Source organism: Parastagonospora nodorum (assembly GCF_000146915.1).
Source record: "Parastagonospora nodorum SN15 chromosome Unknown scaffold_11, whole genome shotgun sequence".
Lineage (NCBI taxonomy): Eukaryota > Fungi > Ascomycota > Dothideomycetes > Pleosporales > Phaeosphaeriaceae > Parastagonospora > Parastagonospora nodorum.
Window position 1 is genome coordinate 231,581 of NW_001884559.1, and position 14,630 is coordinate 246,210.

At 52.3% G+C, this 14,630-nt stretch overlaps 9 protein-coding genes across 9 annotated transcripts; 3 read left to right on the forward strand and 6 right to left on the reverse strand.

Annotated features, from left to right (window-relative positions):
• Positions 1-265: 265 nt before the first annotated feature.
• SNOG_07381 (hypothetical protein) lies at positions 266-580 on the forward strand (the record flags this gene model as incomplete). The annotated part of the gene is made up of 1 exon (XM_001797667.1): positions 266-580. The coding sequence occupies one exon, from the start codon at positions 266-268 to the stop codon at positions 578-580; it is 315 nt and encodes a 104-aa protein (XP_001797719.1).
• Positions 581-1,005: 425 nt separating this feature from the next.
• On the forward strand, positions 1,006-2,034 carry SNOG_07382 (hypothetical protein). Its single transcript, XM_001797668.1, has 3 exons — positions 1,006-1,082; positions 1,216-1,359; positions 1,536-2,034. The coding sequence occupies exons 1-3, from the start codon at positions 1,032-1,034 to the stop codon at positions 1,824-1,826; spliced, it is 486 nt and encodes a 161-aa protein (XP_001797720.1). The 5' UTR covers positions 1,006-1,031; the 3' UTR covers positions 1,827-2,034.
• Positions 2,035-2,678: 644 nt separating this feature from the next.
• On the forward strand, positions 2,679-5,199 carry SNOG_07383 (hypothetical protein; the record flags this gene model as incomplete). Its single annotated transcript, XM_001797669.1, has 4 exons — positions 2,679-2,909; positions 3,010-3,308; positions 3,361-4,873; positions 4,930-5,199. The coding sequence occupies 4 exons, from the start codon at positions 2,679-2,681 to the stop codon at positions 5,197-5,199; spliced, it is 2,313 nt and encodes a 770-aa protein (XP_001797721.1).
• A 109-nt stretch (positions 5,200-5,308) lies between these two features.
• SNOG_07385 (hypothetical protein) lies at positions 5,309-8,301 on the reverse strand (the record flags this gene model as incomplete). Its single annotated transcript, XM_001797670.1, has 5 exons — positions 5,309-6,403; positions 6,931-7,221; positions 7,366-7,803; positions 7,976-8,183; positions 8,207-8,301. 5 exons carry the CDS (start codon positions 8,299-8,301, stop codon positions 5,309-5,311), a joined length of 2,127 nt encoding a protein of 708 aa, XP_001797722.1.
• Positions 8,302-9,190: 889 nt separating this feature from the next.
• SNOG_07386 (hypothetical protein) lies at positions 9,191-9,879 on the reverse strand (the record flags this gene model as incomplete). The annotated part of the gene is made up of 3 exons (XM_001797671.1): positions 9,191-9,303; positions 9,450-9,542; positions 9,852-9,879. 3 exons carry the CDS (start codon positions 9,877-9,879, stop codon positions 9,191-9,193), a joined length of 234 nt encoding a protein of 77 aa, XP_001797723.1.
• A 199-nt stretch (positions 9,880-10,078) lies between these two features.
• Positions 10,079-10,532, reverse strand: SNOG_07387 (hypothetical protein; the record flags this gene model as incomplete). Its single annotated transcript, XM_001797672.1, is given in 2 exon segments — positions 10,079-10,313; positions 10,333-10,532. 2 exon segments carry the CDS (start codon positions 10,530-10,532, stop codon positions 10,079-10,081), a joined length of 435 nt encoding a protein of 144 aa, XP_001797724.1.
• Positions 10,533-10,594: 62 nt separating this feature from the next.
• Positions 10,595-10,971, reverse strand: SNOG_07388 (hypothetical protein; the record flags this gene model as incomplete). Its single annotated transcript, XM_001797673.1, has 2 exons — positions 10,595-10,727; positions 10,949-10,971. The coding sequence occupies 2 exons, from the start codon at positions 10,969-10,971 to the stop codon at positions 10,595-10,597; spliced, it is 156 nt and encodes a 51-aa protein (XP_001797725.1).
• An 86-nt stretch (positions 10,972-11,057) lies between these two features.
• Positions 11,058-11,362, reverse strand: SNOG_07389 (hypothetical protein; the record flags this gene model as incomplete). The annotated part of the gene is made up of 2 exons (XM_001797674.1): positions 11,058-11,075; positions 11,156-11,362. The coding sequence occupies 2 exons, from the start codon at positions 11,360-11,362 to the stop codon at positions 11,058-11,060; spliced, it is 225 nt and encodes a 74-aa protein (XP_001797726.1).
• An 856-nt stretch (positions 11,363-12,218) lies between these two features.
• Positions 12,219-13,085, reverse strand: SNOG_07390 (hypothetical protein; the record flags this gene model as incomplete). Its single annotated transcript, XM_001797675.1, has 2 exons — positions 12,219-12,942; positions 13,025-13,085. 2 exons carry the CDS (start codon positions 13,083-13,085, stop codon positions 12,512-12,514), a joined length of 492 nt encoding a protein of 163 aa, XP_001797727.1. The 3' UTR covers positions 12,219-12,511.
• Positions 13,086-14,630: the final 1,545 nt, after the last annotated feature.

Below are 14,630 nucleotides of genomic sequence, written 5' to 3' on the forward strand. Positions count from 1 at the left end.
CAGTGCTGCTTTTGGTAAATTGATATGCGAAGGTGAGACAGCAACAAGGCTCACATGCAAAGATATCTCGAGCCAATCTTTACCACCTCCATTAAAGAGCTTACCAGGAGCATTAGGCAACCCCAGGCCATACTGACAGTGCCCGCCTGCGCTATATCTACCGGACTTATACAACTGTTCGGCATCCATCTTATCACGATCTGGATCTAGAGACATCTCGAAACGCCTTACCGAGTCACAAAAGAAGTCCAAACGGCCACGCAAGATGCTTGACATGGGCAGCAAGCTACACGCAAGGTTGCGAGGAATGTGCAGTGGCTTCAAGAAGCTGGCGATCACGAAGAGCACAGAGGATCATTCCGAACAGGATGTCGATGAGGCAATGAAGGATTGGCAAATGCTGTGTGATACAGAAGTGAGCTCGGGAGAGGGACTAAGAGTCAAAGATGAGAGATCGACTTCAGGAGATTCAGATCGTACAGAGGAGCTTGTGTGGGAAATCACGCAGTTGATCGACAACGGCTGCGAGGAAATTGGGTGTGCCGAGTGGGACGAACTGATAGCGATGGTGGAGAACTAAGTTCCACGTGAGATGCTGGGGCCCTGAAATAGATGAAGCGAACGTCTTGACGTAGCTCCTAGAAACACAGCACGTCAAAAAAAGTCTTTGCCGACGGACATTCCTGTGCTGCGTGTCATCAGATATAAGTAGATGATCGGGGCGAAATTGCAGCTGGCGCATCTAGTAGCCTGGTAGCATGCGCAATACTTTTGCGCAATGAATGAAGTTACGAGGACTCAGTTATACTCTCGTATAGCTGGCAAACGGCAACGTGTTGGAAGTGGAGGTAAGTTTGTGAGGCGGGACGGGGTGCACCAGCCACTGTGGCTCAGCCGCGCCAAGATAGCGTGCTAGCGCCACTTCCAGCCTAGCGAGATGACCCATCCGCACACAATCAATTACGACCTCCTACCGCGACCGACGACAACCCCACGACTAACACCACAGGTACCGCCCCAACACCGCCAACATGCGTACCTACGACGACTCCTTCAGCGGTCAAAAGATCTACCCTGGAAAGGTGCGTTATGCCGTCCCCCACAGCGACCCGCCAGATGTCGATATTCCGCGGTCGCGCTACCACACACCATCTATGCCTGGCGGAGGGACTGTGACCGGGCAATTGAGGGCATAGACGCTGACGGAAACAATAGGGCAAGCTGTACATCCGTGGTGACAGCAAGATCTTCCGCTTCCAGAACGGCAAGACCGAGTCCCTCTTCCTGCAGAGGAAGAACCCCCGCAAGATCTCATGGACCACCCTTTACCGACGGATGCACAAGAAGGGTATCTCTGAGGTTAGTTTGCCTCCATTCACGAATGCGATGGGAAGATGGAAGTGGGCGCGCTCCTAGTTATGACATCAGTCGCATCGCGAGATGTGTGCAGATGGCGATGAGCGCAGCCCCAATCCAGTCCAAGACCCCTGGCATTGCACCACTGCGCGCAAATGCTAACCACCGTCATCGTACAGGAAGTTGCCAAGAAGCGTACCCGCCGCACAGTCAAGCACCAGCGTGCCATCGTCGGTGCTTCCCTCGACGTGATCAAGGAGCGCCGTTCCCAGCGCCCCGAGGCCCGTGCCGCCGCCCGTTCAGCCGCCGTCCAGGAAGGAAAGGAGAAGAAGGCCGCTGCCGAGTCAAAGAAGAAGGCTGAGAAGGCCAAGAGCGCCTCCAGCGCTGCGCGAGGCCAGGCATCCAAGATCCAGAGCAAGCAGGGCTCCAAGGGTGCCGCACCCAAGGTCCAGGCATCCGGCCGTCGTTAAGCTAGCTGCTGTTTGTGCATGGGTCGGGGTTTACTGGCAGTTTTTCGGGATGACTCGGTGTTCTATTACTCTCTCTGAACCACTCCGATAACAGCGGGAAAATGGAATGAAAGGAATGATGATTCACATCTTGGGACCGGTGTATCGGACACTATTCCCATGTTAGGGTTCGGCGTCCCATAGGGAAAATGCAATACCACGTCCTCACGAACATCGTTTCCAACGTGACGGGTACATGATGTATTTGAAAGTGAGAGAGACGCCATGACGGGACACATGCGCTACGTGAGGGCGCAGCTATCGTTTCAACTTCAGCCTACGACATTTGCATTTCCTTACCTCACCACTTGCTTCTTGCCTTAGTCATTGTATTGAACTCTCACACTGCTGTCATGCCGCTTCTCGAAGCCCTATGTAGTATATTTTCCTAGTTTCTGTTGTAAAACTTCCATTCTGTCTCACTGCTCCCCTGTCGATCTGATCAATCCTCCAGCTTTCTGTTGCTAGTAAGCTCAATCAAGACATCCTATTCAGCGAGCACATGTAGATTCTGACACTGGTTTTCGACGTTATCGAACATGGTGCAGGAATCGGCGTGGTGACGTGCTACGTCCTGCCCTCGTTTGCACGCCTCTACGCGTTTGCTCACCTCCGCCGCCCACGTTTTCACTCTGAACCCGATAATTTTAATAATCGAGCGCTTTGTTATCAGCCGCGACAGCTTTTCTCGTCATCGCTGGGTTCTTTGTTCCTCACCACACGCCACACCAGTCCACACAACTTATGGACGGCCCACCGGCAAAGAGGCGCGCACAAGCAAGTCCTGAAAAAGGCCTCACCTTCTCAGATACGATGTCGGAATCAGTCATACAGCGGCTGGACGACACGCGGAACGGCCCCGAGTCGCTCAAGGTCGAGGCTGACAGCGAGATCGAGATGCCTCTCGCTCCACTACACCCCGATCAGATCACCACAGACTCGCTCAAGAAGCTGCAGTCAACCAACGAGCGCCGTGTGCTTGATGTAGTCGACAAGCTCCGTCGCATTGGCCTTAACGGCACTATCGAGTTGCCACAGCTAGTAGTGTGTGGTGATCAATCATCGGGCAAAAGCTCTGTGCTTGAAGCTGTTAGTTAACCTATAATAAGACATCAACAGCCATACTGACGCAAACACTGTACAGATCACCGAGATACCCTTCCCGCGGAAAGCTGGCTTGTGCACGCGCTTTGCGACTGAGATCGTCCTACGACGCCAGCCTACAAGCTCAGTCACAATCAAGATTAACGCAAGCAAATCGCGCTCATCCAAGGAGCGAAAGAAGCTATCCACTTTCACCTGGACAGTTATCGACCTCAGCGAGCTCCCTCTAATTGTCGAAGATGCCACAGCGGCAATGGGACTGGGCAAAATTGGCCAATCCGCGGCGTTCTCTCGGGACATTCTCAGTATTGAGATCTGTGGCCCTGATCGTCCTCAGCTGTGAGTAGTGCCTGTGTCCGACCTCCTCACCTAAATATGCTAACATACCCAGCACACTCGTCGATCTTCCCGGACTCATCCACAGTGCAACGAAGGCTTCCACAGAGGCGGACAAAGACTTAATCTTTGGGCTTGTGCAGGAGTACATGCAGAACCCACGCACGATTATTCTTGCTGTTGTGTCTGTCAAGAATGATGCCGCCAACCAGATCATTCTCAGCTTGTTCAAGAAAATGGACCCCAAAGGCTCTCGCACGCTCGGTATCATCACGAAGCCTGATTGTCTGAGCGCTGACGACGAGCAGTCCTGGCTTGATTTGGCTATGAACAAGGAAGTCTTCCTGCAGCGGGGATGGCATGTGGTAAAAAACAGATCGGAAGGAGAAATGCAGTACACATTCGCGCAGCGCAACACTGCGGAAGATGCCTTCTTTGCGCAGGGACAATTCAAGGACCTAACCCGTACTAACGTAGGCATTGAGACGCTTCGCGACCGCCTGAGTAACTTACTGCATCGTCACTTGGTACAAGAACTACCTGCGCTGAAGCAGGAGTTGAAGACCACTCTGCGCGAGACCACGGAGCAATTGGACAGCCTTGGGGACCGACGCGAAACGCCACAAGAGCAAAAGATGCTGCTGACGACGATCAGTCAGAAGGTCAACATCATACTGAGAGATGCCATCAATGGTAGTTATGTTGATCCCTTTTTCGATGATGTTGAGCTAGACGAACCGACTACCGTGGGTAGAAACGTCCGCCGGTTCAGGGCACTTGTCCAGGACCTGAATTCTCGCTTCGCTGAGAACATGCGCCTACGAGGCCACAAATACGTGACGCCGAGTTCCCAGATCAATGAAGAGCCGGCGCCACCCTCATCACCTGTGTCCGAAGATGACAGTGATGACGAAGACGACAGTGACGATGAAGACGAGGAAGACGAGGAAGGCGAGGAGGACAATCGTGAGGTTGAAGCCGAGGCCGTCTCTGCCAAACATCACGACAATGACCTCCCGGAACCAGAAATCTTGACAGATGAGGAGTACCTAAATTGGGTAAGGAAGGTGATGCTGCGCTGTCGTGGACGGGAGCTTCCTGGCAGCGTCAACCCCGAAGTTACCAGTCATCTCTTCTGGGAGCAGTCTAGACCTTGGAAGGCGCTCGCCGAAGATCATGTCGAGCAAGTGCGCAGCATGGTCAAGTACTTCATCCAGCAGGTTCTCGAACATGTTGCACCTGCGGAGTTCAAGAAGCCGCTCGAAGAGCTAGTCGTCAATGTCGTCCTAGATGATACGTTGGGAGATGGCCAGGAAGAGCTCCGTAAGCTTCTGCAAGATAAGGCGCGCCATCCCAGCACCTATAATCATTACTATACCGACAATGTTCAGAAGCGCCGCCAACAGAAGTACGAAGCTTTTGTCAGGGATGCACGTCAAGCTGCTACTTCAGGCACAGGCCACTTGGATCACGGTCGATTCAAGACTGAGATGAACAAAAGCGTCAGTCGTGATATGGAGGTTTTCAGCGCCGAAGAAACGCTTGAGAGCGCCAAGGCATACTATAAGGTATGTCGCACTCACCTCCCTTTCTTTCTGGATTTTCACATGCTGACTGTCTATAGGACGAGATGAAGTACTTCATCCATGCCGTTACCAAACAGGTGATCGAGCGATGCATGATAGAACCTCTTATAAGTAGGATTCTGAGTCCAACTGGCGTTCAAGCTATGACGGACGAAGAGGTCTCCTTCATAGCCGCTGAGCCTCCCGAGAATATGGCACATCGTGCGTTTCTGGAGGAGCGCAAGCAGATGTTAGAGAAGGGTGAAGAGATCTTCCGTGGGGCGATGGGTGGAGTGAAGCGAAGCAGGAGTCGTGCATTCGGTGTGTAAAGTATGGAAACTATTTGGGCCGCTTGTTGAAGCCCTCCGCGTTGCCTGATGCATACATGTAATAGTAAACTACCTAGGCAAATAATCGCATCTCTCCGGCTTTCACTGATTATTGCACCTTTCCTCTCGAGTCCACCGCCCATATCTCCTCAATGACACCCTTCCTGTATGCAAAGTATGTATCATGCAAATTGATTGTCGGATCAATATGGCTCGGCACCATTTCCACTCTATCGCCGACCTTCAAAGGCCGTGCATCCGATCCATCCTCCCATTCCAAACTCCCATGCTCATCGCCCAAGACCCCATACTTATACCCTGGCGTCTTACACTCAGCCAGCCCGCTGTCCGTCGTCAAGCTCTTGAGTCCAGCGTCGATGGTAATAATCCTCGGCCCTTGGGTTGAAAGGACGGTAGACAAGATAGTAAGGCTATTCGAATACGTCGTCCCAATAGCAGCGCGATAGTCCGTGTCCATGAAGATGAAAGATCCAGGCTGGACTTCATTGACGCCCGGTACACTTATGCAGAACTCAGCCGTGCCTGTCCCGCCTGTCGTGACCACATCGATCTGATGTCCGGCCTCTCGCAAAGCATTGGCAGTCGAAGTGAGAATCTGCATCGACTCCAGGCACTTTGCTTTCCGCTCTTCGAAGCTGTGCACATGCTGGAGATGTCCCTCGTAGCCCTGTACGCCTATCAAAGCCATGTGATCTAGCTGAGCAATGCACGCCGCAAGCTTCAACGCCGGCTCGCCGGGCTGTATGCCAGTGCGATGCAGACCGACGTCGAGATCGATCAAGACTGCGATTCTGCCATCCACCCCACTCTTCTTAAGCTCGTCATTGATCGCTCTGGCGCCGACTTCACTGTCCACCACGATCCTGATCGACTTGTGCTTCTTGAACAATTCCGCTAATCTCTTAACTTTCGGCGCACCGATGATCTCACACGTGATCAATAAGTCGTCAAAGCCTTTTGCGCACATTACTTCAGCCTCGGATAGTTTGGCGACGCATCCGCCCTTTGCGCCAGCGTCAACAAGTCTTTGGGCCAACAGTGCGGACTTGGTGGTTTTCAGGTGTGGCCGAATGTTCACGCCTGTTGGAAGGAGGCGCTCCATGAGCTTCTTGATATTTGCTTCCATCAAATCAAGGTCGACAATCATGGACGGAGTGTCCAATGAGTCGAGCGAGTCGCCGACCTTAGGTGCATAAGGCATCGTGGGCGAAAAGGATGGGTGGTATTTGGTAGAAGATTATGAATATAGTGAATGACTGTTTTTGCATTCGCAAAGTTTGAGAGGACAAACTGTATGGGTACGAGTGCTGACTCGGATATCTTGGCATGAAATGGACCGGTGTTCGGAGTGGTCACGTTGGAGATAGGCGACTCGAAAGTGGGATGCTGTTCTGGCGGGTCTGTCCAAATGAGGCAAGCCGAACCGGTGCCGTCTTTTTGAACGGCCTCCTCCGCTCTCTCAAGTGTAAGTCGAAGCCATCTGCAGCTTCCGCTCGACATGAGGGATTCGGTGAATTCATAGTCCAGAGCCATCGTATCATTCAATTGAAGTACGAATGATTTCTTGTGGTGCATATAGCGACACACTACCAAAACACATCGCTAGGATCGACCACCTATGCTTACTATGACGATTTTCAAGCTCAACCCATCTGTTATATCTATTGCAACCTAATCACACCTTGTTTCGACATCCCTTGGTATTTCTACCTGATATGAACATATGGCCAATCTCTTGCCAAAATCCGAGAGGGGCTCGTCGAAAGCCTCTTCATACGCATCAATGACAGGCTTTTGCCATACCAAATCGGCCTCGAGAGGGTTGACAGATTTAGTGCGCTTGAGCAGTTTCCAGCCAAAGAACAGAAACGGCGCGAGGAGTACCAGGAGGTAAAATGTGAAGAAGGTATCGATTGCCCAGTGCCCTTGTAGGAACACTGGGTACCCGTAGCAGGTGACAACGCATGTCAGGAAGATCAGAGCGACCCAGGTGGAATACGGCTAGAAGTACGCATAGTAAGGCATCGCGCGCCTGTCAACTCCTTGTGGTTTGCAGGCGCGGTAGAAAAAGAGGTACGTGATACAAATGACGATGTGATCGATGATCTGGGCAGCCGTGACGATACTCGTAAAACACGTAAGCACTTTCGCGCTGCTGCTTGATACGTTGAGAAACCCCAGGAACAGGAAGATGCATGTGCCGATGAGACAATAGATGGGAATGCCGGACTTGGTACACTTTCTCAGAGCTTTGGACGCATGGCCGTCAAGAGATAGGGCGTGGCGCGAGCGTGTGCCGTAGTATGTGTAAGCGTTGCTGGCAGAAAAGATCGAGGTGCAGGGAGGTGCGTTGGTCAGGTGAGGCAAGCCGGTAATGCCTATGTCCTTCATCGCAATGACGTATGGCGATGCAGCTACTGCAGCTGCATCGCCTGAAAACCCGCTGAGAATCTTCAGGAGGCTGGTATCGTTGTACGCGATGACAATGCCGACGCAGAGAACGATACAGACTGCGGTAACAGCAGCGACTGGTATCTTGTCGCTCCAGTATGTGGGACGGAGCGATGGCACCGATTTGAAGATCTGGCCATTATTGAAAGTGTTAGTGCGTCTTCATATTGCAGAGTGATGGTAAGATGTGATATTGGCACGTTGATTCGTACGTCAAGAGTGATCAAGAGCGAAGTTGTGATTAATTTATTATAGCGCCAGTCCTCAAACGTACTCCAGAAGCTCCAAGGCACATCTAGCACACGGCAAAGTCCTTGGCACGGCGCAATGTCTTCTTCAACTTTGCCTTCAATCGCTGAAAGCGTGATGGACGAAGTGCTTGAACACCGCCCTCATGGTTGTTCTTGTGGTCTTCACCCAAGAAGGCCGAGAACTGATGTTGAGTCGGCGGTCGACGGATCTGCGGCCTAGAAGTGTATGCTGCTTCTTCGTCCTCGGTGAGAGGTGGTGAACTAGGTCGAGGAGCCAGCGTTACTCTACGCGCAGGGCGAAGCGAATGCGCCCCAGCACGAAAGGGGGGTTGCGAAACAAGTCGAGGCCGTTGCATAGATGTGGCGGAGCAATCTTCATCCTGACATTCCAGTACCGCAGGCACCTGGATTTGCTTAGGCGCTATGCGTGGGGAGTTCGCAGCTGCGAGGACGAGCCGGTTGGAGCTGGCATGGTGCCACGGCAAATCTGATCTGCAGTGGTTCTCATCCTCTGGCGGTGCTGATGGTCGGACCGATGCAGGTACCGGCCTAGGTGCTGTCATTGTTCGCCGCGAAAGACGAGGAGAGTTGGCTGCTGCTTCCACAAGCTTGTCAAATGTGACATAAGCTGGGACCTCGGGACTGAAGAAGAAGTTCTCAAGCATCATAGAAGGCTTTGTTGCGGAGTTCTTTTGAGCGTGGAGTTCCTGTTGCATGGAATAGATCAGGGGGAGTCGTGAGGAGAAGAATAAACAAGGGCGGCATATTGAGAATTCATGTGATGGAATAGACTGATGATGTACAAAGACTTAGATCTGCAGTGGAAATGGGTTGTAGGTATATAATGAGGAAGGCAGTAATGAAGTATACTCACGATGCATGAGCACTATTCATGCACTTTACCAGGTTTTAGTTGTCTCAGACAGTCTCAATGCAGACAAAAATTAGATAGATCGCAAGCAATGGAGCTGGCACAGTACTGAATATTCTATTGAGTCAAGGACACAATTGCATTCTACTGTATCATATACCGAAGGCGCAGGGTTCAATCACAGTCCCTCCGCATCTTCCCCTTTCTCATACTCTGCCTCACCAAAACCTAAACAGGTTTGGAAAGCATCTCCCGCAAAATCCTTCCACCAGGGTAATTTTGCACGACGAGCTTCCCTCTCCTCCGCTTTCACAGCCTTAAAGGCCTTTTTGGTCGGCTTCGGTGCATTGCGGACATCTTGAAATTGTGGCCTCACTCATATCTCACCATTCGGTCATTAGCTCATCTCGGGGCCGATGTAACGGACCTCTGGCTCGTTCATAGTGAAGCGAACAGTCTTCTTGGGGGTTGCAGTGGTGCGGTTTGCCTTGGATGGTGTTGGATGCATGGCTTTTGTTTTGGTGTTTTTTTATGCATATTTTGAAGGGTTGGATCTCTCAGGGATGCTCTGGGAGTTTTGGGTATGATGAGATTGTGTTGGGTGAACATGTTTCACTCGTGGTCTTGAGACTTGGGTCTGGACTGTGTGTACGCACAGTGAGCAGTCATTATGTGAAATGCCTTATTGTTGAACAGCATCCTGTGGCCAACTACAGCTGCACCGAGACTTTCACCGAGGCCTGGCATAGCTTGAGAATGTAGAGTAGATCTTTTGAACATACTCTATATAGATGTTTTCCGAGCGTTTCCAATCACTGAGCTTGGAATGCATTTTTGCTTAATGGGTACCATGACAAGTACTCGGTGATGTAATGTAAACATCTGAATAAATACTATCTCCAGTAGTATGACTTCACACAAGTGCCTGAGCTGCATAACAGCGAGCTACACTAGGTAGCTGTCTCCCAGAATTAAACCTAAGTACCAAAACACTCAAGAGTAATCAGAAACCAGACATACATTTGAACTTCATACTCGAAACAACGGTACCAACCCACCATCTCTGTCTACCAAACTCAAGTCCATTTCGCCACTACCGCGCGTATAATGTAGACAGGTGTGGATTTTCAAAGGTATCACAACCAGTTGTCTACGTCTTGCCATGATCAGATATGACCCAACATCCATCACGAGCATAAGTAAGTTACCAAGTAAGACAGACATAATGTTAAATTCAATAAGGAAATCTAGAAACCCACCAAGGGCTTGACGTCTGAGCGAGCAACTACTTCCTCTTCTCCGCCATCTTCACCGCCTTCAGCCCATACTTCTTCATGCCATGCAGACCCTTCGTCGCGAGCACCTCGAAAGCATGCAAGCTCGCGCGGCGCTCGCGCATGTCATCTTTTCCGCTCGCCACCTCTTCCGCGTTCAAAAAGCCACGAAACAGGTGATTTGTCGCCGGTCTCAGTAGACGCGGCCGAGTCGCAAGTTGTGGCGTTTGAATCGAGCTCATCGCCCTAGCTGGTACAGACTTACCGCCTGATCTCGCTGGAGAACCCGGTCACTGCTTGCGTGACTAGCGCCGGCTGGGAGAATTGAAAAGCATTTTTGTGCTTTGCACCTGTCGCTCCGTTATGACCTCGAATACACGACCGCAGTCCAGGTGTTGGGCCAGGCCGATAAGTCGCATGCTGGCTGCTAGTTTGACCATCTTTCGCCTCCATGGCTTCAGCCATAGCGTAAGACTCGTCAGACAACGCTCTACCTCTAGCTCTGATCGTATCAGAGACACACTCATCTAGCTCTCCAACCGCCCAGGAGCCCATGTAGTCTGGAACTCTGCGGACTTCTGGGGCTGAGGTGGTGCAAGGCCATGGTTGCTGGAAGAGTTCTGCTGGTGTGCAGGAATCGGGAGGTTTGAGATTTCAAATCTAAGCAAATGTGTATGTAGATGGTCAATATTCGAAAAGTTTATTGAATGTTGAGGCGAGAGATAGAGTTGTATATGGCACAACATGTTTGCGTGGTTATGATGAATCATGGCCGAGAGCGTATTTGAATGTGTATATACAGCGTAAAGTATTGTGAGTGTATAATGTTCAATGTGGATATACAATGTAGCCCACAGCTCAACGATGACCGTTTTTTATACTTCTCATTATCAATACGGACCATGTTTCACCTTTGCAAAACACGCAAGCACAAATGAGATAACACGTGAGACATGCACGAAGTGATTAAGTTTTTTTTTTAAATGTTATTCAGATATTTACAAATCTCTAGAACAATCTCAGGTTAAGATAAGACATACATCATACCGCCCTCTAGACGGATGCTATTCAGCCAATCCCCCACTAACCTTCATGACCACCCACGCCTCGATGCGCTCACCCAGCGTCTTACGCCGGCGATGCGTCTTCGCCACCTTGGCCTCTTCCTCCTTGTCCAGATCCGCCATGGTCTTGAGCTTCTGCTTCGGCACCGTCTGCGACATGCACGTCGCGGGCTGCGGACGGGCAGGCGGGAGAGAAATATGAGACTGTGTTTGGCGAGTGTTTGATGACATGTCTGTGGTGTATGTTGTGTTGTGTGTTTGTGATGTCAACTTTGTGAGATTAGATTTTTAGTTTTGTGAGTGTGGGGATCGTTTCGACGGAAGGAAATGGGGGCTCTTATTTATGGTGTGGGAGGAACATTTTGTGCAGTGACAATGCTGGAAGCGAGTGGGTCACAAGAATGGCGGTGATTCATCGTGCGTGTACAGTGTAGGCCTGTGACAACTTCAAGTAGAGTGATTACTTGTTGTGTAACTATAATTAGTATCGAACGTGTTAGTGAGGCTTGCATGTGAGGACACTGTGTAATGCTCCGTAGTTTGACTTGTCAAAACTCCAACAATGCTAGTGTAAAGAAATTCACCAATTGCAGTGTAGTGCGCTTTGGATTTCTTTTTGAATATGGGTCCCGGCAAACGACATTGTCTGATTGGTAGAGCTTCTTTGTCCCAGCTCTTTCTCCATCTGTGATGGCCCTCTTTCGACTGTATATTGGAGTCGATGATGAGTTCCCGTTGAGCGTAGACGATGAAGTGTCGATTCTATATTGCGCTGAGCCTGCATTATGACTGAATAATATGTTAGAAGAACATGATGTATCAGTTGTAAAATAAAGGTGCAACGAGAATTGTTAACCTCCGTCCAATCCCATATTAGACGAAGCGGACAGGTAAGACACATTGCGGTACTGTGGAGACCCGCCCTTGCCTCAAAGTCTCACTCTGACTATGCTCGATCTTTTTCGTCGCAATGGTCTTTCATATGGGGCCGAATATGGCTGTTCGTAGCATATAATGGCTCAGACGCTCACTCTTGGGCGATGTCAAAGACTGCAGAATGTTGGGAGATGCGAGTTTCAAAGAAAGGGGCACAGGTGTAGTGGCGGTGGCCAATTGCATTACTGCGAGCCGCGAGTGGCTTTTGGTGCTCGCGTGCGAGAGCGCACATGCATCTTTCTACCATGGAAAAGCAGCCACGACGCCAGAGTAGTGTAAGAAAGTGACAAAACCAATGTCTAGAACCCCCTGAGCTTTTCGAGATGCAGATGTGATGCAATATTAGAAGAAAGAAAACCAGCCAATCCGGGTATATGTCCGAAATCTTTCGGCGTCGTGCTCGAGTGCGATGTCTTCAATCGCACCTGCGAGCAGCGGTCGGTGCTATGACCTGATCATGGTGCAGCGGTCAAGTGCGTCGAGGAGCTCCGGCCTCTCGGCTAGTGCCTGCCTGGCCTGGGTGTATGTGAACCAATTCCTCGAGCGCTTGTGCTGCTCTGGCCAGACGGCTTCCTGCTTCTCGACGGTGGCTTCGAAGAAATGGTACGAGGCCTTTGGGGCCGTGGCGGTGAGCTGGTCGGCTTTTCGCTTCTCAGCGATGAGGCCAAGATCGTAGTTGATTTTGCATATTATGCCGGCCTCTTCCCAGGCTTCACGTTTCGCGGCATCTTGGGCGGTGGCCTCGTCTGTCTCCCAGCCGCCTTTGGGAAGCACCCAGCCACCGCGTCGGGTGGACTGGATGAGGAGCACATAGTACTTGTCGGTAGAGAGCGGGACCACGCCGGCGACTAGGCGCTCGCCTTGGGAGCCGTATCCTGGGCGCAAATCAGCCGCGAATTCGAGGAAGACACCGTGAAAATCCAGTTCAGAGGTCTCGGGTCTCGTGGGCAGACTTACGCTGGTTCACGCGACCAGTGCGTGACTGCATGGGCATTGAGGCGGATGCTGTGGCGGCCATTGTGGGCGCTGCAGTGCTCAAAGAAACACTCGGGCAGGTGCGAAGCACACAAGACGTGTGCTAGTCGCCCTGGCGCAGGCCGCGGGCCAAGGAGGGGCAGGCGGTGAAAGGAAGCCGAACAAACAGCGAGGGCGTCTTCACAGAGGTGAAATGTGCACAGGTGTGGAAGGGGGATGGGGATGGGGATGGGGATGGGGGACGGGGCAAGGCAGGGCTGTGGGCGTGGGTGAGGCTCAGTCCCGCGGGGGACGGGGCTGAGGATGCTGGGGAGACCTGCGAGGAACAAAAGAGGTCGACATGGTGGATGGTTGGTTTAGTAGGTGGTTCGGGTCAGGGACTTTTTACGTGGGAAACTAAGAGCTCGCGGAGCGTCTCTTGCTCCAGCCGCCAAGGCCGGCGTGCAGGAAGGAGCGAGGCCAGGGACCCTGTCGTCCGCTGCGCAGTGCTCTGCAACGCTCTGCACGAGCGACTGCACAGAGAATTGGGAGACGCGCCCGCACGACTCCAGCGGACGCCTGCAATTGTCCCGCGGGCGCTGTCGACAGGCCGGCCACGGCCCCCAGCGTGCAGGCCGCTGCTTGCTGAGGCAGAGCCGGCGGGGCACGCGAGATGTGCGCGCCGCCGCCTGCAGCGTCAATGGCCTCGCAATTGCGCATGACGTACGGCCATTTAAAGCGCCTCCTGCCCACTAGAAAACGTGCAATTGGCCTCGTGTAGAAGCTCCTCGAGAGACTGGGCCGCTGCTGCTTCTCTCCGCCGCGCTGCTGTTCTGCTGTGATACCCTCTGCGACCGCCTTTCTCCGCCACCAATACCCAGCTCCTCTCCAGCGGTCTGGCCCGCCCAGCAATCCAACACCCTCACCACCAGACGCCGCCGGAAATTACCACACGCCTATTACTCACATCTCCAACGGCTGCCAGCGCCCTCGTCAAGTCCAGCACGCCGTCTCCGCCCTGGATCCCCCCACCCGCAACGCTTGTCTCCCACGCTTATGCTGCCTCCATGCAGTCTCGTGTGACGCCCTTCGGTATGTTCTCGCTCCAACCAAGGCCCTGGGATCCGGCTCGTGCCTGTCTGGCTGGATGTGGACCCGTCTGCGATGCTCCAACGCTGCACATTCACTCTCCAGACCCTGGCCACTATCAACCCAGCTGCTGATGCCCTCTTCCAGGCTACAGTAGCGAGTCCTGCGGATACTGCAAAGACGCCTCGAATGGCCGTCGAAAGCCCAACGCTCGTACGTGCATGTTCTCTCTATTTCCTCTTGGAGACCCACCGAGTCACGCGTGCATCAGGTGGCAGCCGTCAAGTAGTCCCAAGCAGCAACGTTGGCGTCGATTGATGCATTGCTCCATGTTCTGCTAATAAGCTGGCTCGCTTTGCCGTGTGTTGCCCCGCGCCGCAGAACGTCCAAGTCGCTTGCTGCACCAATCGACCCAATTGCGCACCTATCGTGCCAAGCTTCCTTTCATGCTTGAGCAAACTACGTGCAGTACTTGACGATCGAATTTCGACGCAACGGAATAGCTCGTTGTCGGGCGGCC

What these genes read in the sequence shown, in the direction of transcription:
- SNOG_07382 (XM_001797668.1), top strand. Translation starts at nt 1,032, where the DNA reads ATGCGTACCTACGACGACTCCTTCAGCGGTCAAAAGATCTACCCTGGA. An exon ending in AAAAGATCTACCCTGGAAAG is followed by an intron (nt 1,083 to 1,215) that starts GTGCGTTATGCC and finishes CGGAAACAATAG; the next exon opens with GGCAAGCTGTACATCCGTGG. An exon ending in ACAAGAAGGGTATCTCTGAG is followed by an intron (nt 1,360 to 1,535) that starts GTTAGTTTGCCT and finishes GTCATCGTACAG; the next exon opens with GAAGTTGCCAAGAAGCGTAC.